The 24,396-nt window shown below is 43.5% G+C and overlaps 1 protein-coding gene and 1 pseudogene across 1 annotated transcript; both read left to right on the top strand.

Annotated features, from left to right (window-relative positions):
- Positions 1 to 5,908: 5,908 nt before the first annotated feature.
- Positions 5,909 to 10,332, top strand: LOC123397099 (annotated as a pseudogene).
- A 10,582-nt stretch (positions 10,333 to 20,914) lies between these two features.
- Positions 20,915 to 22,634, top strand: LOC123398041 (noroxomaritidine synthase 1-like). Its single transcript, XM_045092553.1, has one exon. The coding sequence runs from the start codon at positions 20,927 to 20,929 to the stop codon at positions 22,451 to 22,453; it is 1,527 nt and encodes a 508-aa protein (XP_044948488.1). The 5' UTR covers positions 20,915 to 20,926; the 3' UTR covers positions 22,454 to 22,634.
- Positions 22,635 to 24,396: the final 1,762 nt, after the last annotated feature.

The following is a 24,396-nucleotide window of genomic DNA, read 5'->3' as shown; positions in this document are numbered from 1 at the left end:
CTTGCTACTGCCTGTAAGTAGTACTACTTCTATCAATAAGTCTCTATATATAGGTCAGCTCTTTCATTGCATGTATCTTTAATTATTCTCATTATATTATGCAGATTGAAGATCGCCGAATTGAAGAAAAGACAAATCGGTGATATTAATCTCATAGATGAATATATGGTTAAATATCATGCCAAAGATACCGAGACCAACCTGCTAGAATCGTTTATATTAAATCAAAACAAAGCTATAATACTCTTCCCTTACAACTTCGAGTGAGTGTTACTGTCTTGTGCATATTCGGTTTCCCTTATTAGTCGAGGTTATAGTAATTAATGTAATTGATGACTTATGCATGCGTGCGCAGTTTCCACTATATTATCCTAGAGATTAAGCTTGAGGAGGGACTAGTAACCGTCTTAGACTCGAGACGAAAAGATCCCAAAAAGTACGCAGACATGACTAAAATTCTAGAGAAGTAAGTTAAATCTATCATTATCGCACCATATCGGCAACTTCAATTTGTTCATTTCCTTATATCAAGTAATTGTTTTCTTTGTCTGTCAGGGTTTGGAGTAAATTCACCTTAAAAACTCCGGGACTGCCAAAGAAGATGCAGTTTAGATACCCAAAAGTAAGTACTATAGTAGCATATATGTTCCACGCATCTCCTAGTGATTCAAGCGCTAGTTTCATCAATACCATTTAGCATGCTTGCTAATTATCAGTTTGATTGACCTCTATTTCTTGTAAAGTGGTTGTGGCAGGAAGAAGGGACTAATTACTGTGGATACTACATTTGCGAGTCCATCCGCAACACGACCTATGAGCGGGGCTACTCCGAGAAACAATATGAAGTGCGTAAATAATTATATTCACAATTTTATTTTATTACCATCGTTTGTGTTCAGTTTCATTTATTCATATATATGTATTGACCCCCTTCTTTAAATTAGATATTTCGGATGCGAGATGAACTCCTAGCACCAGATCATATGCGAGGAATTCAAGAGGAATTGGCGGCATTCTTTCTTGACCACGTGATCGCTAAAGACGAAGAATACTATGTGGACCCTACAGGGTTCAATTTTAATTAGGAGATTATATTGTAAAAGATACTTATATTGTATATATGTAGCCAGTAGCGTCGGATAGATATACGAGAACTTGTTGTTCGACCAATCTCTCAGAGAAGGAGAGGTGGTCGATATCACTTCTCTTTGTATGCATCTATTCATGACGATCTTCTGTTTCCTTCATTTGCTTAACTAGCTAGCGTGTCTAGTCCTCTCGATACATATAGTATGTAGCATCGACCAAGCACGGAGATAAGAAAGGACACTTCTCTCTATTAATTAGCATGCTAACACAATATATGAAACACCTAAATTAACCCCCCAAAACCCCAAACCCTTCCCCCCCCCTTTCAAAAAAAAAACAAAAACCCCAGCACCTGAGATGCTGACGCGTGGATGCCTACTGGTCCCGGTTGGTGCCACCAACCGGGACCAAAGGGCCTCCTGCCTGGGCTCGCGGCACCGTCCACATGGAGGCTCATATGTCCCGGTTTATGCAAGAACCGGGACTAAAGGTATAGGACATTAGTACAGACACTTTAGTCCCGGTTCAAAAACCGGGACAAATGGCCCTCACGAACCGGGACAATAGGTCCTTTTTCTACTAGTGGATTTGAGGGATGCTGGTGAGTCTGAGCGTTTAAGACAGGTATGAGGGGTCCGGTTGGATCGTGTTTTTATGATCGGCCACTGACCGGACGGTCTACCCGGACGTTTGAAACATATGTAAGGGGTTTAGTTGTAGATGCTGTTTGGTGTATGCCCGCTCGAATCAACTGGTTTCCATATAGGGACCCTAGCTATCAGTTAATTATTCCTAGCTTAGCATTCATCGCTGGTTCGATCGACATTGGATAGAGGATCGCAATGAATATAAGATACTTTTCATTTCATTCTTCGCTTGCTGCCGGCCTATGATTATGATGGATATAAATAAATATTACTATACTGATAATAATATCTACCATGATGGAAATAAATATGGACCACAATGGATAGACCCTAATAACTTCAACAAAATCAGTTTCCATCACTGCTAATGTGACCGATCCCGGTAGCTTGGGGGAAGCAAACTCACTATGTTTTAACCATCGTGATCAAAGATCGTTGCCTAAATTCAACTTTTATGTTCCATGAAAAATATACCGGTATTAGTAGCATTAAGGTTTATTAGCTCTCACGTTTTGAATTTGATAGTGACACAAAGGATATACTATATACAGCTGACCATCAGGATAGATGCCCACCACCAAATAACCAAAAAGAGTGTTTCCTAGTCGGTGAGTGATCGGCTACCGACCAACTGCCAATTAAGTACAGTTTGGAGACTTTTCTCGAGCGCACAACTCTTTTGCTGGAGCTAAAAATATATCTTATAATAGCTAGTTAATTGTTAGTTAGTCTACTTTACGAGGCAAAAGCGTGTGCACACCAATGGACTTAGATCGAGGGAATCTGTCTATAAATGAAGACATCGCCATGTTGATTGCAGGATGCATAAATGTAAGTAACACTTTAGTAGCGTCTTGAAATGAATTCTGTATTTTTTCTGTCAATTGCTAAAATTGTCTTGATATCTGATTAACTAGACTAACATATGGTGATTTCAGTTGTTAGCAGTTAAGTAAAACCCCAAAGTAACATGCCCACATTTAGGTATTATTCCCGGCTTAGGTAGATATTCCTTGCATGATGCTGGAGCTGCGTGACTGCTAGTTCTATAAGAAAATATTTCTATTATATTAGAGCATCTACAGCCGGACTTGGAAACTCCGAACCTTCAAACGTCCGCTGACGTGTCCGTTTTGAGGCCTTATTTTTTTGCCCGTGCAGCCGCATTTCTCTTTTTTTTCTCATATGTCCAGTCACCTGCACGTGATTGATGGAAAAAAAATGACTAAAGAAAGAGAAAAGGTTGTCCAATGTGGGGTCACGTCCTACGTGATGGACTAATGGGGCATGCCCGGACACGTCCGCCAGCCCTCATATCGTATTTATATTTAAGATGGATTTGAAGGATACCGATGAGTCCAAGCGTTTCAGACGGATATGAGGGGTCCGGTTAGATCGTGTTTTTATGATCGATGACTGACCGGACGGTCTATCCGACATTTGAGACGGATATAAAGGATTTAGGAACCCTGGCTAGCGATTTTTTTTTTCAGAGGCCGGTCTGCAGGCGGCGCGGAATCCACCCGCCCAAGGTAGATTAGAATATCGATACTTTCTTTATGCAGTACTCAATTGCCCACTAGTTTGAGTGTTAGTTTGTAGAAACATAGAAATCCACCATGAATGTGTGTTATTAGCACCCAAATGCACAACATTTCTTTTAAGAAAAGAGGCACATTTAGCTAAATATTTGTTCAAAAATAGTAGATAATTGCACAATAATTTGAGGTTTAGTTTTACGAAAACAGAGAAATTGGTGATGAATATGTGTCATTAGCAGCCGGACGGTGGCATAACATTTTTTAGAGAAATTTCAAGATGGTCCAAAGCAATATAGACCGTTAAATTTTAATTATCTAATGGCTGATTTAACTATTACACCCTCTGATTTTATTTACTCCATATATTAAATTTGTCTAACATCAAACCTTATAAACATTCAACAAGTTTGTAGAAAAATATAATAATATGTACACCACCGAATTAACACCAATGTATTCATAATAGAATATATTTTCACATCATGTAGATTTGTTACTGTAAATGTTCTTATTTTTTAGACAACAGCCAAAGCTAATATGCAGAGTACATAAAAATGGGGGGAGTAGCTCTTAGTAGGTAATATGAGGTAATATACCATTAAGGATGGCGTGGGGTTTAGTATGGACATTGTTGTGGTATAGTTAAGAAAAGAAATCATTATAATTTATTCCTATCCTTTTAAACTGTGAGTATATAAGAAAATAAAATAAATAGAGCTAATTAATTCCATATTTTGTTTCCAACTTTGTTTTTCTTAACGTACCTTATCATCATGTCTAACAAATGAAATAAGAAGTTTGTCATGTTCTATCATATATATCTATGCTTGTTTTATATTGTCAGTTGGGAGATAATTAAACAAAAGAAAATGCACTGCATAAGTTTTTAGAAATCACCATAAATGAATACTGCTTGACCAAATCATAGCAAAAAACAGTCAAAATACCATCCGAATTTTTCTGGAACAAAGCAACCATGTGTACCAGTGTTATTGCACATCTTTTTTGAGGGGTAACACATTTTTTGTCAGAGCAGATAATATATAACGGAGAGCATTTTGTATATTTCTCACACAAGAAAGAGTCACACGGTCCTATCATGTGTGTACATTTATTTTGTTTACTCGCTCTCTTAGAATGATGTGAATACATGTATTGATGATTATTACGTTGCAATCTAGATGAATTATAATAATGTCTTTTATAGCGTGTATATAATTCATTAGGATCACATGGATATTTATCATATTATACAACATGAGAATTATTCATCTCCATATGGTAGATACAACACATATGTACAGGGGTCAAATATGAACTATTATTATCTTAAAAGGAGATGTGGGAAATATTTTAATCATTAATTTTTGACAAGTAATTGCCATATTACAATTTGTGTGGTCAAATATATCCTTGATGAATGGACAAAGCAAATATTTCTCTTGCCTCTTAAAAGGTAAGAGGGACCATCTTAAGAGAGCTCTTTTTAAAAAAGAAGAAGAAGAAGAGAAAATTTAGTTAATTTTATGCTAAAAAAATAACTAATTCCACACTAATTTGAAGATTAGTTTATATAAAAAAAAAGAGAAATGCTCTGACGGTACATATACAGAAAAACAGCCGAATAGAAAATTGATACCTTTTGAAGTTGCTTTTTTTTTTGGGCTAGTGTAATAATAATTGCTGCTGCAACTCTGCTGACGGGGCATGGCCTATCCTGTGCTATTTCAAAAACCTGGACATGCCCTGTTCGTTTCACCGGTACGAGCAGGCCTGACAATGTGCCACTTTCATACGGCTGCACTATTCATGCATATGTATATTAGCCCGTATACCTCGAAAACGCCTGATAAAAACAAATCGCGAAGTCCTTTTCCACGAAGGAGATTCTGAGTTACCTCACGCTCGGCCTCTGCAAAGCCCTAGCAGTTAATTATTCCGAGCTTAGCATTCATCGCAGGTTGGATCGACATTGGGTAGAGGATCGCGCTTCCTGCCGGCTTATGATTATGATGGATATAAATAAATATCACTATACTGATAATAATATCGACCACGATATGCAAATAAATATGGACCACAATGGATAGGCCCTAATAACTTCAACAAAATCAGCTTCCATCACTGTTAATGTGACCGATCCTGGTAGCTTGGTGGAAGCAAACTCACTATGTTTATATCCATCGTGATCAAAGATCGTTGCCTAATTTCACCTTTTAAGTTCCATGAAAATGATACCGGTATTAGTAGCATTAAGGTTTATTAGCTGTCACGTTTTAATTTGATAGTGACACAAAGGATATACTGTATACAGCTAACCATCAGGATAGATGTCCACCACCAAATAACCAAAAAGAGTGTTTCCTAGTCGGTGAGTGATCGGCTACTGAAAAACTACTAATTAAGTACAGTTTGGAGACTTTTCTCGAGCGCACAACTCTTTTGCTGGAGCTAGAAATATATCTTATCATAGCTAGCTAATTGTTAGTTAGTCTACTTTACGAGCCAAAAGCGTGTGCACGTCAATGAACTTAGATCGAGGGAACCTGTCTTGAAATGAAGACATCGCCATGTTGATTGCAGGATGCATAAATGAAAGTAACACTGTAGTAGCATACTTATGATAATATAATGTCAACCTGTTTCTCCCAAGAGCTGCTCATCTCCACTCTCCTGCTACTTGTCCCTCTGTACTTCTACTGATCAAAGAATCCAGCAGCGCTTCCCACAAACTCGTCAATAATGCACATGTTACTTTCCTTCTTGGGTAATGCCCACAACTTGCATGACTATATCACCACGGCACATGCCCTGTCTGGGACTGGGATGCAGTTATTCATTATGTGCGACCCTCCGAACGTCTGGCACATCTTCACGACAAACTACACCAACTTCCCCAAGGGAGCAGAGTTTGCCGTCATCTATGTCATCATGGCTTGCAGCCTCTTCATCATCGATGGTGCACCGTCTCTTCGTCCGTGTGCAAAAATCCAGAGCGCGCTCAGCAGCCCACGGTTGGTTGCTAGTAAGGCGACTTGCTGTCGTGACAAGGTGGAGAATGGCCTTCTTCCATTGTTTGCCCACCTAGGAAGCACCGACACTCCGTTTGACATGCAAGAAGTGATTTCAAGTTTTATGTTTGACCTGGCTGCCACACCTCTCTTTGGCGTGGACCCTGGCCTCCTGTCCTTTTCCTCGGACATATTGTTGCCACTGATGGATGCCGCGGTCGCCATGGACACGGTCATAAAGGTGGGATTTATCCGACACTTAATTCAAGCCTCTTGCTGGAAGGTAATGAGGTGTCTAAACATCTGCCCCGAGAGAAAGCTTGGTGCGGTGCACAATGTTGCACCCATTGTCACCTATCGGGCGCAAGACAGTGGCTGCTGATGAAATCATACCGAGTGGCCACGAGGTGCAGGCCGGGGACACAATCCTTATTTCTCTCCACTCCATGGGAAAAATTAAAAACCTGTGTGGTAAAGATTGCCTTGAGTATAACCTGTTAGGTAATCTTGTCTTAGTCTAGTTGATGTTCTAGTTGTATACGTGTTAGTAGTAGTATTCCTGCCTGCCGTGTATACAAAGGACTTATTAGGTTAGTAAGTCGTGTGTTTTGTTTAAGCTGAGTTTAATTGGAGTCCAAATAGTACTAGGACTAGAGTCCTTATACGGACAGGATTAGAGGTAGATCCCGTGTTGGTCTAGAAAGTTTTGGGTCGGCTGGTTGTGTATATTTATATACACAGCACGCTGCAGGTTTTGTAAAATTGTGAGTTGAGAAAAAAGAGAAAATAAAGAGAGAATAATTATGGCACGACAAGGACCTTTGGCTACATGATTTTGTATGCGCGTATCCGTCGTGATTTGATGTGACCGGTCCCGTGGACGAGTTCAAATAATCAGTATCTAGAGCAAGGTCAAGGTGAAGTTGTGCTTGCCCCGGGGAGGCGACCCGACTAGCGCCTCGGGGCGGGCCATGAAGTCGCTGGGTGGAGCAGCGACGAGGAGGATCTGGCGATTGTCATTCGATGGAGCGGCATGGAGGAAGACGACAGGCTGTTGTCAGCAAGGAGGTGGAAGAAGATCGTTGATGGGAGCGGTGGTGCCGAGGTGCGGTGCCGGAAAATCCATCAAGATCATCGTCCCGGGAATCAAGGTGTCGTGCGGGTTATCACATCTCGGTCGTCATAGTCATCGTCCTCGTGTCAGTGTCGTCGTGGCCAAGTGCTCATCTCTGGGAGGAGGTGTTAAAGATGAAGCTCATGTCGTCTATGCGTCCCGACGGGAGGATCAAGTTCAAGTATGCGGGGGCGGTAAACCAGTGAAGGTGAGTCTCTTCGATGAGGCCATGTCTCTACATGAGGCTGGAGTGCATGGCATAGTGCACGGGGTGGTGTTTTCGTAAGGAGTCGGCATGTATCTCGCTAGGGTGGATGGTGTTGTCCACTGGGTGGTATATGTTGGAAATATGCCCTAGAGGCAATAATAAAGTGGTTATTATTATATTTCCTAGTTCATGATAGTTGTCTATTATTCATGCTATAATTGTATTAACCGGAAATTGTAATACATGTGTTAATATATAGATCACAATGTGTCCCTAGTAAGCCTCTAGTTGGCTAGCTCATAGATCAATGGATGATCATGGTTTCCTGATCATGGACATTGGATGTCATTGATAACGGGATCACATCATTGGGGAATGATGTGATGGACAAGACTCAATCCTAAGCATAGCTTTATATCGTGTTGTTCGTCTGTTAAAGATTTTCTAATGTCAAGTATCATTTCCTTAGACCATAAGATAGTGCAACTCCTGGATACCGTAGGAGTGCTTTGGGTGTATCAAACGTCACAACGTAACTGGGTGATTATAAAGGTGCACTAAAGGTATCTCCGAAAGTGTCTGTTGTGTTGCACGAATCGAGACTGGGATTTGTCACTCCGTGTGACGGAGAGGTATCACTGGGGCCACTCGGTAATTCATCATCATATTCAGCTCAGTGTGACTAAGGAGTTAGCCACGAGATGATGTGTTACGAAATGTAAAGAGACTTGCCGGTAACGATATTGAACAAGGTATGGGGATACCGACGATCGAATCTCGGGCAAGTATCATACCGTAGACAAAGGGAATTGCATATGGGATTGATTGAATCCCTGACATCGTGGTTCATCCGATGAGATCATCATCGAATATGTGGGAACCAACATGGATATCCAGATCCCGCTTTTGGTTATTAACCGGAGAGGTGTCTTGATCATGTCTGCATGTCTCCTGAACCCGTAGGTTCTACACACTTAAGGTTTAATGAAGCTAGGGTTATAGGGAAATAGTGTACGTGGTTACCAAAGGTTGTTCGGAGTCCTGGATGAGATCCCGGACGTCACGAGGAGTTCCGGTAAAGATTGATATATAGGAACTGAGGATTTGGATGCCGAAAGTGTTTCGGACGTCACCGGTAATGTACCGGGACCAGCGGAAGGGTTCCGGGGGTCCACCGGCAAGAGCCACCAGCCCCAAAAGGGTGCATGGGCCAAAAGGTGGAAGGGAACCAGCCCAAAGTGGGCTGGTGCGCCTCCCTCTCTCAGCCCAAGGCGCACAAGGGTGTGGAGGGGAAAACCCTAGGCGTGGGAGGGCACCCTTGGGCCCGAAGGCCCACCCTAGGGCGCCTCCAACCCTGGCTGCCGTCCCTTGCCCTAGATGGGGCTTCCGCACCCCTTAGGGTGGGAAACCCTAAGGGTGGGCAGCTCCTCCCTCTCCTCCTATATATAGTGGAGGGTTTTGGCCTTTTGGAGACACACAATTCATCTCTCCACGGCGCAGCCCTACCCCTCCTCCTCGTCGTCCTCCGCATAGCTTGGTGAAGCCCTGCTGGAGTACCACGTAGCTCCACCGTCACCATGCCGTCGTGCTGCCGGAGCTCTTCCCCAACCTCTCCCTCCTCCTTGGTGGATCAAGGCGTGGGAGACGTCACCGGGCTGCACGTGTGTTGAACGCGAAGTCGCCGACGTTCGGCGCATAGATCAAAATCCACCGCTATCTGAATCGCTGCGAGTACGACTCCATCAACCGCGTTCTAGCAACGCTTTCGCTTAGCGATCTTCAAAGGTATGAAGATGCTCTATAACATCTCTCATTGTTGGTTTCTCCATAGGTAGATCCTTGCATGGCGTAGAAATTTTTGAAAATTACTACGATCCCCAACAGTATATTCCACAGGATACTGGCAAGGTTGGGTAGTCCAAGGCATATTTGTGGTGATCCGTAAAATTCGCCAAGTTAAAATTGAAGGGGAGATTGTTGTGATCAATGAATCCTATCAATTTAACTTGTCGTGGTGCAAGATGGATGAGTCGACAAGGGGTGAAGCTTCAACGAGCCAAGACCAGCGAAGAGCGGAAGACAAAAGTCAAGATTAGGGAATGATTGTTAGGTAAACGTGTCTTAGTCTAGTTGATGATCTAGTTGTATACGCGTTAGTAGTAGTATTCCTGTTAGGATTACTATTTGGCCGTGTATACAGAGGACTTATTAGGTTAGTAAGTCGTGTGTTTTGTTTAAGTTGAGTTTAATTGAAGTCCAAGTAGTAGTAGTACTAGGACTAGAGTCCTTATACGGACAGGTTTAGAGGTTGATCCCGTGTTGGTCTAGAAAGTTTTGGACCGGCTGGTTGTGTATATTGATACACACAGCACGCTTCAGGTTTTGTAACATCGTGAGTTGAGAAAAAAGGAGAAAATAAAGAGGAAAGAATTAGGGCACGACAAGGGCCCTTGGCTATATGATTTTGTATGCGCATGTTCGTTGTAATTTGATGTGATCGATCTTGTGGACAAGTTCCAACATAACCCAAATAGGTGGTTGTCGAAGGATGGCAAAACCAGGAGGCACGTATCATCTCACAAGTTCTTGGCCTTCAACTCGGGCTCGAGGATCTGCCGAGGCAAGAAAATCGCTGTTATGTATATGAAGAATGTAGTCGCAACCGGTGGTGTGGAACTTTGATGTGGAGGTGGTGGAAGGGCAACTCGGGCTTTTTAAATAAGCTTAGACATGAGGGGGGTGTTTAAATATATTGTTCGTCTTTCTTCATTAGTTTGGAGTTTTGAACGAACTGGTTGGAGCATGAATTTAATAACAATTTCTTCTTAGAATCAACCGAGAGTCTATACCTAGATCATTAGCATTTTTGTTAATTGAGTTGTATGTAATGTTTACGTTGTAATTGAAGTTCAGTGAATGAATGCACACCGTGTCCATGACCATTCGTCATTATTGAGCCCTCCTATCTACTCTAGCGGTACCACTTTCTAGACATGACCAGAGAGAGGGAGAGAGAGAGGGAGAGAGAGGAAGTCATATAATGTATGGTAAGCCCAAATGTTATACAGTTGGCTTTGATATATGGGCATCATCTTTAGCAGACCTCGTATAAGTGATCAAACCCGTAATTTTTGTGTGTTTTATAGTTTTAGTCATAAAAAATGTGCAGAACAGAAACCGTAAAAATGGTTCAACCCGTAAAAATTTTAAGGGGCACGATAAAATCACACCCGAAACCCTTATTTTTGAAGGTTGGAAGGCCGATTCCAGGGGGCCTAGAATGGACAAACCTCGTCGGAGCAAACACGCCGTCGCGGAGTTTGCCGGAATCTGCCCTAAACTTGCTGGAATTCATCGCCGCAAGCCGGAATAGGCCGCTGGATGCCGGAATCGATCACCGCCGGTTTGAATTGGACGAGATCGACCTCGCCATGGCCTCCCATGACCTCAGTCTGGCCGCCGGAATCCTCCCAGTGCGGCAGGCAAAGGGGCACAGCTCGGCAGGCACGACTGGCAACAGAGCAAGTCACTAACGACGGAGGCGACAGGGCATGACCGGCGGGCGACAAGGCATGGCCGACGAGGCTGGCCGCAGCCGGCGTGGTGATGGGGTGCAGTCGACGGGAACGGGCCGCAGTCGACAGGCGACGAGGCATGGCCGACGGGCGACGGGGCGCGTCCGACGGGGTTGTACGCGGCCGGCGTGGCCGATACGGCCGGCTGGAGGAAGGGGCGGCGACCGCGAGACCGAAGGAATGAGCTCTTTACCACAGTTTTATAGTGTTTTTTTTTACAATTTCTGTTCGGACATAGCTGAAATAAACCCTTGAAATGTCTTTTTTCGACTCGTATTCTACTTTTGCAGTTTACGTTTTTATAGTGTCTGCTAGAGATGCTCTTATATAGTTTTTTTACTCTTCCTTTTGGATAGTTAATTATTTTCAAAGAAAATGTTTATCGCATGTGGGCTCAACATCCGTGTGGAAGGAGAGTCACAAAGGACATACATTTCTTTCTGTTTCTACCAGCCTACGACCATGACAGTCCTAAATATACACTACAATCAAAGTTTTAAATAGGGTTTACGGCTAAATTGTCGTGCTAAATGATGCTAAATCCAAAATCCATTCTTATCCCAGGCTCATGTGCATCCCTGCTGAGTAAAAAAAACAATATATATTATTATTTTTTAAAATTCCAAACAAAATTTGGACGGTAGATAATTTGATGTGTGAGGTTTGCTCCATTTTTTTGAATAGTTTGGACATCTGAGCATCTATCGGCAAAAATGACAAATTCGGCGTCTCTAAAAAAGTTTACTGTTCTTGTGCTATTTTGATTCGATTTGTCTTTTTTGCCAAGAGCTGCTTAGATGTTTAAATGATACAAAAGGTGAAGCAGACCTCAGGAATCAAATTATCTATCATGAGGAAAATTCTGAATTTTTTGAATTTTTTTAGTATTTCTTTTGAATTGTTTTCTAAACGGGTGTAGATGAGCGTGGGCACCGAAACGCTGCACTCGCTTACCGTGATCCCCTCCGAATAATATAGCTCCACGATAGTGTGATACTTAAAACTCGGACCACTATACATGATATTATCGATCACTATGGAAATAAATTTGAATCACAACATATAAGATGTAATAATGACTTCAACAAAAAATATCTTCTTTGCTGCTTCTATGATCGGGTAACAAGTGAGAAACGAGCACTCTATATTTTTAACCATCACGATCATAGATCCTTGTGTGAAACTGTGAATGGCGGTGTAAGTTTTTCTTCAAATACACATATTTGTAATAGTAGCCCATTACCAACTAGACACTCGATTAACCAAGATTTTTTTCTTTTTGTTTGGAGTCCAATGTTCTTTTTCACGTTTTCTATGCCCACCCGATGGGCCATTTAGATAGGGGCGGGAATAAAAACCGAACATTGATACCGTGCCAAATTAATTCTCTGTTTTTTCAGTCAATAGCTAAAAAAATGTCTCCATTTATGTTTGGCTGGACTAACATGGTGATTTCGGTTGTTAGCAGTTAAGTAAAAAAACCAAAATAGCATGCCCACATTTAGGTATTATTACAGAATTAGGTAGATATTCCTTGCATGTTGAATAAACATTTGAGCGGGTGGAGGGTCACAATCAATAGGATATTTTTCCTGTTCACTTTTGGGTCTCACCGGCCTACGATCGTGATAGACATTAATATATTTGGTGATACATAATATTATGGAACACAATCAAAGTAAATATGGATCACGACTGCTAATAAGTACTAATAACTTTGAGGAAAACTTCTCCGTCCACTGCTACTTGATCTTGTAACAAGGGACAAGCAAACCCTATATATTTATAACAACCATGATCGAATATTATTTTTAATATAATTATAATTTTCCTAGAAATGGACATGGATATGTAGTAGCATTTGTTTATGTTAAGAAGGCAGATAATTAATTGAGAATTCACTTATTTCCGTTTGGTATTTTGTTTGATATTCGGTTTCAAGTTTATTATGCCCACCATAGTGGATTGGCTTCCATATAGGCACCTTTAAGTAGTTAACTATTTCCTAACTAGAAGATCAGCATAGACTGGATCAACATTCACGAGGAGGGATGGCCACAATGGATATAAAGTATCAATCATCCTTCTTCACTTACTACCGGCAACTGTCACGATGCATATAAATATATGTCACAAATAATCCAGAACTTATGTTGTGATTTAAAACTCTTTGTAGGATGTCACGGCTTGTGTGCTGATATAGGAGTATTTCATTTTTGTGTAGTAGTTTTTTGGTAGGGAGTAATGACGTCCATCTGGAATATACTTGCATGAAGATACATAATTATTTCTATTTTTGTTGCAGAATTTTTTCGTAGTTAACTTGCATGGGTGCCCATATGATTTTATTACCTCATATTTTAATATGAAAGCAAAATTAAAATTTGTATATTTGTATTAAAAGCACACAATGGCTATTTAGATGTGTACCCGGCGTCATTGTCCTATATTTTTAGGGAAAGCCAGTTGGCACATTAATGTTCGTTTAATAGAGTTACATCCTTCAAGACATGTGGGAGAAGAAATGGCAGCATTGTCATGTTAACTGCGCAACATTATATTAATTCAGATAAGAATAGCTATACGTGTACTAATTATAGCTGTAGCAAAGTAAATATCTACAATACATCCTTCTAAACAATGGTTTTTAAACCTTGTCCGATGGACGTTCTTCATCTGATATGAGTATTGCGTTAAGCATACCGTATGTCATTATTTTAAGGAACACAAAAGAATCGACCTGTAAACAAACAGAATTTTGAAGATATGTACTGTACTTCTTTAGTCTCTGCCAAACAAACACAAATTTCGTCATGTAGTTTTAAGCAATAGAAAGTGGACAGTCCGACAATGTGACTGAACCAACTGAAAAAATAATCATTAAAAAGACTGGGCGAGAAAGCAACTAAACAGAGACAACCATCACACCTAACTCGATAAGCTCGGCCAACCCATGCAGCGCAGGGCTAGCATCAGAAAGAAAAAGAGTATTTATATTAAGAGAAGATTTGGATTGAAATGTTGATAATATAGCAACATCTATTGATTCCATTAGTGACTTGTACTGCCACCATTTTGTTCTAGATTATACGATTTATTGGTGTATCTAATTTTTTTTCTACAATCACATTAGACGATTTAGTTCTAACACATTTCCAGAAATTTACTCCTAGTCTCAAAATAAAGATGTTGACTTTTTAGTCTCCGATGCATAATGAGATAAATACGGTTGAAAAAAATACATGTGCAATCCATGTTACTTTTCATATGGTCAAAATTTAAAACATCGACCACATCATAAGCTATCTCCTGATCGTATGTAGCTCAGCTTCACACCGTAAATGCTTTCTAGTTGTCTAGGATTACAGATATCTTTCTGGTGTTAAACTATGAGGATCATGTAAATAGAGATTGTTCACAATATGCGTAAGAAATGAAAGCAAGCCAGGTATAAATCTGAATCTCCTTAAACACCATATATATAATAGAAATAAAGAGGCATATTATAGGAACCAACCTGCTATGCTTGTAGATCTGCATCGTTCATATCCTACTCATTTATGCCAATAAAGAGTTGGGAAAACTATACATACATGGAATTGGTTGTACAATTTTAGTTAAGAGAGTATTCTTTACAAGTATTTTGGAGACCTGAATAAATGTATTTTGGGCTTAAGTAAAAACATGAATAACATCTTATTGTACTTGGTATTACGACCATTATGCAAAATATTGCTAGGTTAACAACCTTTCATGTGTACAGCTGAAACACGCATGGAGATATTCAAAAGAATAAAGTTATCAGTCTCAGAATAATATAACCACGAAACGAAGCTTGTAGAGCTGCAAATATGGCTTTAGAATGGAGTTACCCTTGAGAGGAGGCTTATAGCTGATTCAACTTGTTGATGAATGCTTTAGAATAATATGGATTTAGAATAATATGCTGAATACTCCCTCCGTTTCTAAATATAAATATTTTAAGAAATTTCACTAAGAGACTACATACAAAGCAAAATGAATGAAACGACATTCTAAAGTATGTCTATATACATCCGTATATAGTCCCCTAATGAAACCTATAGAAAGACTTATATTTAGGAACGGATGGAGTAGAATAATAAGGAAGTCATCGTTTGCTAATGGAAATATATACTCTCCTTTTTGCAGTTTACAACTTTACATGCTAATTAATCTTAGCACTTTGCAAGATTCAACTATATAGAACCCGATTTGATACCAACTATATATATATGACAACAACAAAATATTGGTAGCACTGTATCAACTCCTAATCATTCCTATTCTTGGTAATTTGGTCCTTACTTCACGAAATAGGCTTTCGTCCTGCTATATATATATAGCAACCACTAGATATAACCAAAATCCCACAGTTGGGGCAGTCAGCACAGGAATGCCCAAAAGAAATAAAAGAGAAATTAAAAAGTGTGACAACAGAGTCGGATCGACAAAAACGATGATGATACCGCACCGCTGCACCCTCCGAAGATATCCACCGCGCTCCTAGCACTTTGGACCACCGCATAACAAGGAGCATCTTCAGGAAGGAAAGCGACGATGGCGACCCTGCTGCCCGGATTGCTCCTGGGGTTACCCCCGTGTGTGGTGGGGCGAGAGTGAGTGGAAACCCTGAAGCCCTTCAGGAAGGAACGACGGCGCCCACGGGCGTCGCCGCGTCGGTGCCAGCCACGCTTGACAAGGATTTCTCCCGTCCTCCACACACACCACCCCGATCGATTCGTCGTGCATCACCAAACTTGTTGCTCACCAACATGCGCCACCACACTCCAGGAGAAACCGCCGCCGTCTCACCATGGAGAACGAAGCGGGACCAACGGGGCCGAGAGGAAGTAGCCAGGAATGAGGAGCGACAGAGTCAGCAGCCACACGGAAGGGGACAACCTCCACCGCCCTCGACGGTCAACGACCGGACGCAGCAGGGGGAACACACCAGACATGTAGATCTGCTCTAGCCCTTAACGGCCCGTGAAGCTCCCGTTGTCGCGCTGCAGTGGGTGTGCCGCCGTCTCTGCAACCCCTCGCACGAGCCACCCCCTCCGTCCACCGAAGCCGGCGTAGGTGTAGCCGAGCCAGGCCCGCCTAGACCCAGATTGGGCCCCAAAGGGCCCATATCTGGGCCAAGAGAACGCCGCGGCCAACTGATGTGCCAGCCCGTCGCCAAGTGACCGCACCACCACCTCCTCACCATCCAGAGCAGCGCCGCCCGAGGTAGAGCCGCCACCGGAACCACCGTTATTCGAGGAGCATCGCCGCGCACCCCCGACGGGACGACCACCTGCAGCCGTCGAGCCCGAAGTCGGACCATAGCAGCCGCCCACGCTGCTTGCAGCCTGCTTCACCAGGAGCCAGATCCTGCCGCTGGCCGATCACGATCCACGACACATGCACCCCACCATGACAGCCACCACGCCACCACAAGAACTACCGGAGCCGGCGGGCCGCGACCATCCGGAGCGCTCGGATCAGCACCTCCGACGGCCAGCCATCCCGCACCGGCCAGGGGGGCCGCGATTAGGGGAAGGAGCGACCCCGCCGCCGCCCACGCCAGCCTGGCTTCACCTAACGGCAACTCGGGGCGGTGGCGAGGAAGGGAGAGGCCGGAGGACGAGGGACTAGGGGCCAGCGGCTATGGTTCCTCCCATCGCCGCGCGGGAGTGGCGAGGGAGGAGGAGAGGAAAAGGGGGAAAAGCCTCACAATTTGGTCCTTACTTAAGACCAATTAGGAAGGTTATGTCCCTTAAATAAAAAATATCAGAACATATGTGTCCACACCTAATTAGTAATGATATTGTAGGACTTCCGTTAATGCAGCACTGGTTAAAAACTACAAATTGTTCATCTAATTTGATTGATCAAGAACATGGATCTTCCTATCTCCTCTTCACAAACACCAACAAACACATGATTCTAATTCGAGGGAACTTTTAAGAAGCACGTGATCATAGAGATACCAGAGAAACCAAAATTTTCACAAATGGAAGATGGTTACTTAAACAACAAAGATAATGGGTGAATGTATTGCTGCTGGACTTAACACGTGATGCTGATCCACCGTGCAAACCTTGCATGTGCAATGTGGATGACAGGCATGTCATGATGGTCCACTGCAGACACATCCAAGACAGGCTAATCAGTGAACCAATTGGATGTATCTAGTGAGTATGCAACGCGAGGAGATAGGAAGTGCTTGCCTTATAGCGCCTTATAGCATCTTTAACAGATGCCCTATTTTAATCTTCGTGTGCGAAAAACTGCTTTTTAAGTCATCGATGGGCAAAAACACAGCTCCAACAGGTGCCCTAAGCGGTGCCCTAAAATGGGGCAGCCCTAAATTTTGTGCCCTTTATTTGGGGCAGAGAGGACCGCGCGGAGACATGCCCTATCCTTTCCATTTTCGCGCGCGCCCAACCGCTCTTCCACCTCTCGCTCTCCACCTACCGCCACCGCCCCGACCGGCCAAATCCGCCGCCGCCGCTCACATCCAGCCATCCTCCGACGCGCCCAATCGCATCCGGCGCCGCTCGCAAACCCTAGCCGTCGCCCCCAAATCTCGTCCGCCGTCGCCGCCGCTCCCGAGCTCCCCTGCCCCCAAATCAGGTCCGCCGCCGCCGCTCTCGTGCTCCCTAGCCCGCTCTCGTGCTCTGCACCCATCCGCCGCCGCTCCCTACCCCCGCACGCAAACCCTAGCTGTCGCCTCCGCACCTTCGACACCGCTGATTTGGCCACTCGGGCGTACGACTTCGTCGGGTGGCGGCTCGGCGTTCCATAGGAGGATCTCAACTTCCCGGACATTACCTCCCTGCAGGATGCCATCTTCGTCGGGCCCCCGATGAAGAACCGGGAGAAGACCTGGTTGGTGAAGAAGAAGGAGGAGCCGGCGAGGGTGATTGAGACCGACGACGAAGCAATGGCTCGGTTTGCTCGGGAGCTTCCCGAGTACGTGCAGTACGAGCACGAGTTCTTATGGAAGCACGAGATTGAGAAGAAGAAGAAGCTCGACGAGGCTGGACCATCAATGGTGAAGACGGTGATCGAGTTGAGCTCCTCCTCCTTCGAGTGGACATCGGACGGATCATCCAATTCGTCGGATGAGTTTGTTGGCGTACGTTGTGAACTCGAGTTCAAATCGAGTTTAGGTTATGTAGAATCGAGTTTAGGATATGAAATCGAGTTCGAATGATGGTTTGTAGTTCGTAATTTTAAAATCGAGTTCGATTTTTTTTAAATGTTGATAGGGCATATGTGGGAGAATGTGTGCTCTAAAATAGGGCATGTGGAATAACAAAAAAAAAATTACTGCCCTAGAACGCTAAAACAGGTGCACTATAACACAAAAAACTGGATATAGGATAAGGCATCTGTTAGTGTTAGAGATGCTCTTACGTGTGTGGGCAGATCGAGGAGTTGTGAGCGGGTCTCCTAATCTTAACTTGGAGCACAGGCTAGCCGTCGCTGTCATCGGAGCGAGGCCATCCTTTCCCCAATGAATCCTTTTCATGAGAAGGGTACACAATATTTACTAAAGTTAATTATTTCTTGCTGTTCAATGGAACCCCACGGAGAGTCCTTTTACAATTTTCTGCAAGTCTTTACAGAACACTACATTGCTGCATAATAATGCGGCAGCGTGGGCAACAACTCTTCATTTGCCATCTACTATAGGCCAATGAGCAGCTCCTAGGGTTAATATCGTGAAAACATGGGCCTTCTCCTTGAGCATGTATTTCTATTTCTAAAGATTTGTGGGCCTTCTAATCAATTGTTTTTTTACAAATTTATCACAATTCCAGCCTAGAATTATGTGGGTTATCTACATCATAATAACTCGGTCTCATCAGATGAACGGTTCATATATAGTTGTGTGCATTATTTTAATGCAGAGACTAGGGTCATTCCTCCTTTTCGAAGAAAAATGAACGGATCATAGTTTCTAAAGAACATTATAATTTTTTGGAATTTAGGTATACATAGATAGATACATAGCGGCTCAAAAAAGATAGATACAAATATAGATAGATAGATGGATAGATTAGCTGGCACGTTTTGATATGGTACAGCTAACCGACCCGATAGATACCCATTACCAAATGACGAAAAAAGATTCATTGAAGAAAAATGGAAAAAAGTGGTTGGCTACTGATCAACTCTAATTAAAGATGATTTGGACATTTGGTCGACGTTTTTTTTAGAAAGGGAGGTTAAACTCGTGGCCTTTACATCAATCGATGCATACATTTATCTTTATTAAATATTTGACAAAGGTTTAACAAAAGCATACATCAAGCCACCTGGAGCCACCACTCACACCTACAACATTAATAATGTGAAGTGTTCTCATTCTCCATATCTAAAACCAATGTTGTCGCCGATCCATCCATATAACATATCGGCTTTAACAACCGGTGTAGCACACCTAAAGCGTACACCACATGCATACGATTTATAAGCCAACATCATCACCGAGCCACCGTTCCATCTTCAGGCGAGAGATCCGTATCATCCTTGCCAGTCCGCCATCCGTCGACGCCACCATGGCACCAAACGGCGCCACCGCCCTGCGCTCGTTCATCCCGATGCGAAGACTCTAGAAGATCTGTTGTGCGTAGCACCTGCCGAACAGGCATGACACATCGTAGCACCTGTCGGTTAGGCATGACTTGACATCTCCACCGAAGCTCCGCTCAAGACGACGTGGCTCCGCCTTCTGCCTCTGTCTTCCAGCGCTACTCCACAAACGATGCTCTCAAGAGAGAAACGACACCGTAATGCAGCCATTGTCCGATCTGGAATACCAGATCCCAGCGTTTCCCCCGGAGTAGCACGAGTAGATTGACAGTAGTTACATGACGATGCCTTCATCAAGCTAACGACGCAGAATGCTGCCATCGCCTGCGTCGGCTCGGTTTTTACCGGCAACTATGTCTCCCCAACTCGCAGCCGGAACTAGATGACCGATCTCGAGATCCGACCACCCAGCCTAAGGCCGACCGCCTCCGAAGGAGAAGATGACCACCACCGCCAGCTGCATCAGCCAGAACAGATCTGACTGGAGATGTCGCTAATCCGTCCACCAGGCCCTCCATGTTCTCGCCGATCCGAAACCAGATGACGCGTCGCCGCTACCGACCGCATCACATCGCTGCCCAAACCAGGCCAACCGCCGCACGCCGCCGGCCGTGACCAGGTTGCCTGACGCATCGGCAGTCGCCATCACCCGAGGTAGAGCCGACCACCGCCGACATCGTTGCTTCCATCGTCGCCTCTCCGCTAGATCGGTCGCGCCACCACGCATGTAGGGGGGCGCACCACCCCTGAGACGCGGGAGAGAGGGAGTCCCCCGCCACCGCCCTCGGCCTCCGGGCTTAGCCCGGCGACGACGAAGGAAAGGGAGGGGGGAGTGCGCGCCCCGGCGGCTAGGGTTTGGGCGCCATCCGAGTCGCCCACGCTGGGACGACACGTGGGCAGTTCTGTACAATTGATCGATTGGATTCGATAGGCCATTTGGTGGACCGTAGAACTATCTTCGAGGAGACACTAAAATATATCTTTGTAGTAGGCTAATGATTGGCTGGTCCATATGCAATGCATAATAATGCAAAAAGATGTGCACACGACCAATGGAGTTAGATCGAGGGGTCTTGTCTATAAATGAAACAATTGCCATGTAGTAGCGTGTATCCTCCCACACTAGTGATAACAATGTTGATTCCGTTCTGGCAGGAGCTGCTCATCTCCACACTCGTGCTACTCGTTCCCATGTACTTGTACTTTAGGTCTAGTGGTAGATCAAAGAATCCAGGAGCTCTCCCCATAAACTGGCCAGTAATGCACATGTTCCCTTCCTTGCTGGCCAACGTCCACAACTTGCTCGACTATTTCACCTTGGTTCTAGCTGGATCAGGCCTCAACTTCAGAGCGCACGGCCCAGGCGGGGCCGGGATGAGGTTCTTCGTTACCTGCGACCCTGCAAACATCCGGCACATCTTCACGAAGAACTACACCAACTTCCCCAAGGGCACGGAGTTCGCTGCCATTTTCGACATCATGGGCGATAGCCTCTTCAACGTCGACGGTCCGCTGGCTCTTCGTCCACGAGCGAAGATCCATACTGTACTCAGCAGCCCACGGTTGGTTGCTAGTATGGAGGCTTCTTGCCGTGACAAGGTGGTGAGCGACCTCCTCCCGTTGCTTTCCCACATGGCAAACACCGGCACAGTATTTGACATACAAGAACTGATGTCGAGGTTTATGTTTGACTTGGCCTCTACGGCTCTATTTGGCGAGGACCCTGGCCTCCTTTCCATAGACATGCCTCACATGGATGTCTCGATTGCCATGGATACGGTCATGGAAGTAGGCTTTTTTCGGCACATGATGCCGGCCTGTTGCTGGAAGGCGATGAGGTGGCTAAACATTGGCCCTGAGAGAAAACTCGGTGCGGCGCACACAATTCTACGAGACTTCATCGCAAAGATGATCGAGCGGAGGAATATTAACAAAGGACATGTTAATAGTGATCACGAACAAGAGGGTGTGGATATTTTCTCTTCCTACATCAACGACCCAGATTTTTCCGACTACGACTTTCTCCGTGCGGGGCTCATTGGCCTCATGCTCGCTCTGCGGGACACAGTTCGTACGACGCTGTCATGGATCTTCTACAACCTCGCCCAGAACCCTGATGTTGTTTCAACCATCCGCAATGAACTTACACCAATTGCACTACGCAAAGCATCCACGGCTGTGGGTGACATGGTGATCTTTGAGCCAGAGGAGATCAAATCTATGGTCTATCTGCGAGCCACCTTGTACGAGACACTCAGGTTGTACCCACCAGCGCCTTTGGAGCGTAAGACGGTGGCCACTGACGATATCATGCCGAGTGGCCACAAGGTACACAGCGGTGACACCATTTTTGTTTCTATCTACTCCATGGGAAGAATGGAGGGTGTGTGGGGTAAAGACTGCCTCAACTATAACCCACACAGATGGCTCTTGGAGGATGGCAAACTCAGGTATGTACCGTCTCACAAGTTCTTGTCCTTCAACTCGGGCCCGAGGATATGCCCCGGCAAGGACATTGCAGTCATGCAGATGAAGATCGTCGTCGCTACAATAGTTTGGAACTTCGATGTGGAGGTGACGGAAGGGCAGAGCATCCGGCCCAAATCGTCTTGTATATTGCAAATGAAAAATGGTCTCACAGTGAAACTAAAGAAGCGATAAACCCAACATTAGACTGTTTACATATTCTGCATGACTATTCCGAGGTTGAAGACCAGTATTGTATTTACATATGCGTGTTGCTATATATGTATACTCTCCGGATATTTAATTTGGCTCTGCGGAGCATATGCTCCTGCGTGTTAAAAATATATTTTACAAATGTCAAAAAAATGTATACTCTCTGGATATATTCCTGTATGCTATATCCCTCAGGGTCTGATGAGGGTTGCAGATTTGGAAGGACTCTGGTTTGGTGCAGTTGTAGCAGAAGTGCTAGTTCTTTTTGGTTCACCCTAAGCAGTGCGAGATCGTCGGTCTAACCCACGAATCAATCACATGCCTCGGTGGAACAACACGGTCGAAAATCTTTTGGCCAGAGGAACTTGTATGTGCATTGTTTCCATTCTTTCTTATTATTGTGTGACAAGTGTCAACTCTCGCGATCTTACAACAAACAGGAAGAACCGATCTTACAACGAACAGGAAGAACCGGTAGAACAAGCAAGAATGATAGAATTATAAAAGAGAGCGAACTATCACTCCAAACATAAATCACACAAATTAAGTACTAGCTGGGCGTTGTTAGTGATTTAAACGCTCTTATCTTTCTTTACGGAGGGAGTATCTGATAAACAAAGACAAAAATGCTGGCTTGGCAGCTTTTCATTACATGGAAGAAAAGGAGAAAGTACATGCCCTAGGGCCACCATCAAGAGTTCAGGCAGTGCTGCAACAGCAGGTTGCCACACAAACCGCAACGTGAATCAGAAAAGAAAGTGTCTGGTCAGGTTCCAGGGGTCTATGCATCAGGCTGTAGATCTTGCACTTCTGTGCTGCATTCCAGAGCTCTGTTAGACAACAACAAAGCAAATCTTATAAGTTCCAGAGCTCCGATAGATTGTTCAATGGAAATACGTAGTCTCATATCTACTAGAAGGGTTGGGCGCACTACGTTACGTCGTTGGTGTTGTTAGGTATCTTATAATAATACTCGCCCTGTTTTAAAATATAACATACATTACTTTTCTTTAAAAGAAAATCTTGTAAGTTCGATCAAATATGCAGAGAAATATATCATAATATCAAATCGGTATGATTTGATTCATCATAAAATGAATTATCATAATTTTTTTGTTTAATATTATGGATGGCGATTTTTTTTGCTCTCAACCAGATAAAAGCTGTAGAATTTTGACTATTCAAAAAACTAAAACCACTTATATTCTGAAGTTGATGGAATGTTTAGCTTGCCGGGTGAAGAAGATGATGGAATGTGTTTTATTTTTATTTTTAATGTGGTCATTTGTGGGCCTTCTATGGTGTGATTCTGTGTTATCTGCTAACCAACATATATTCATTTAAGGAAATTTACGTTTCAATGATTGCATGCACTATATTGGTGCTACAGTATCATCCGATGATACTTCTTTATTTTAGGTGGTGGGAGGGTGCGCGTGACTGGTATATTTTTATATACCAATTGATGTTAATTTATTTCAAAGATTGTCTGACAATCAAAATCGTAAACCAAATTGAAAAAACATAGTGAATTAAAAAAATGAATGAGAGAGCTCCTTGAAAAATTGCTAATTCGGTCAAAATCAATTGAAGCAATTCTAAATTGAAGACCTCAATCAATTGTGTGACCTTAAAAATTAGGAAGCATAGTGTATAGTATAAAAGAATTGAACGAGAGCGTTTCAACTTTTTTCTGGCTCTGTTAAATTGGATAACCCAATTTTCATTGAAGATCTCGATTGAATGTTGAATATTTAAAACTAGGAAGCATAGTGCTCTAGAGGATATGGATGTCGATATTATTTGCTCTGAACTTGGTAAAAGTTATAGAATTTTGACTTCCTAAAAAACTAATACCACTAATTATATTTTGAAGTTGATGGAATGTTTAGTTTGCCGGGTGGGAAAGATGATGGATGTGTTTT

The sequence above is a fragment of the Hordeum vulgare genome, chromosome 5H (genome assembly GCF_904849725.1).
Source record: "Hordeum vulgare subsp. vulgare chromosome 5H, MorexV3_pseudomolecules_assembly, whole genome shotgun sequence".
Lineage (NCBI taxonomy): Eukaryota > Viridiplantae > Streptophyta > Magnoliopsida > Poales > Poaceae > Hordeum > Hordeum vulgare.
The sequence above is the reverse complement of the archived record's forward strand: the minus strand, read 5'-3'. Positions and strand labels throughout refer to the sequence as shown.

Excerpts from the sequence above, each read along its gene's own strand:
- LOC123398041 (XM_045092553.1), top strand. The coding sequence starts at position 20,927 with ATGTTGATTCCGTTCTGGCAGGAGCTGCTCATCTCCACACTCGTGCTA.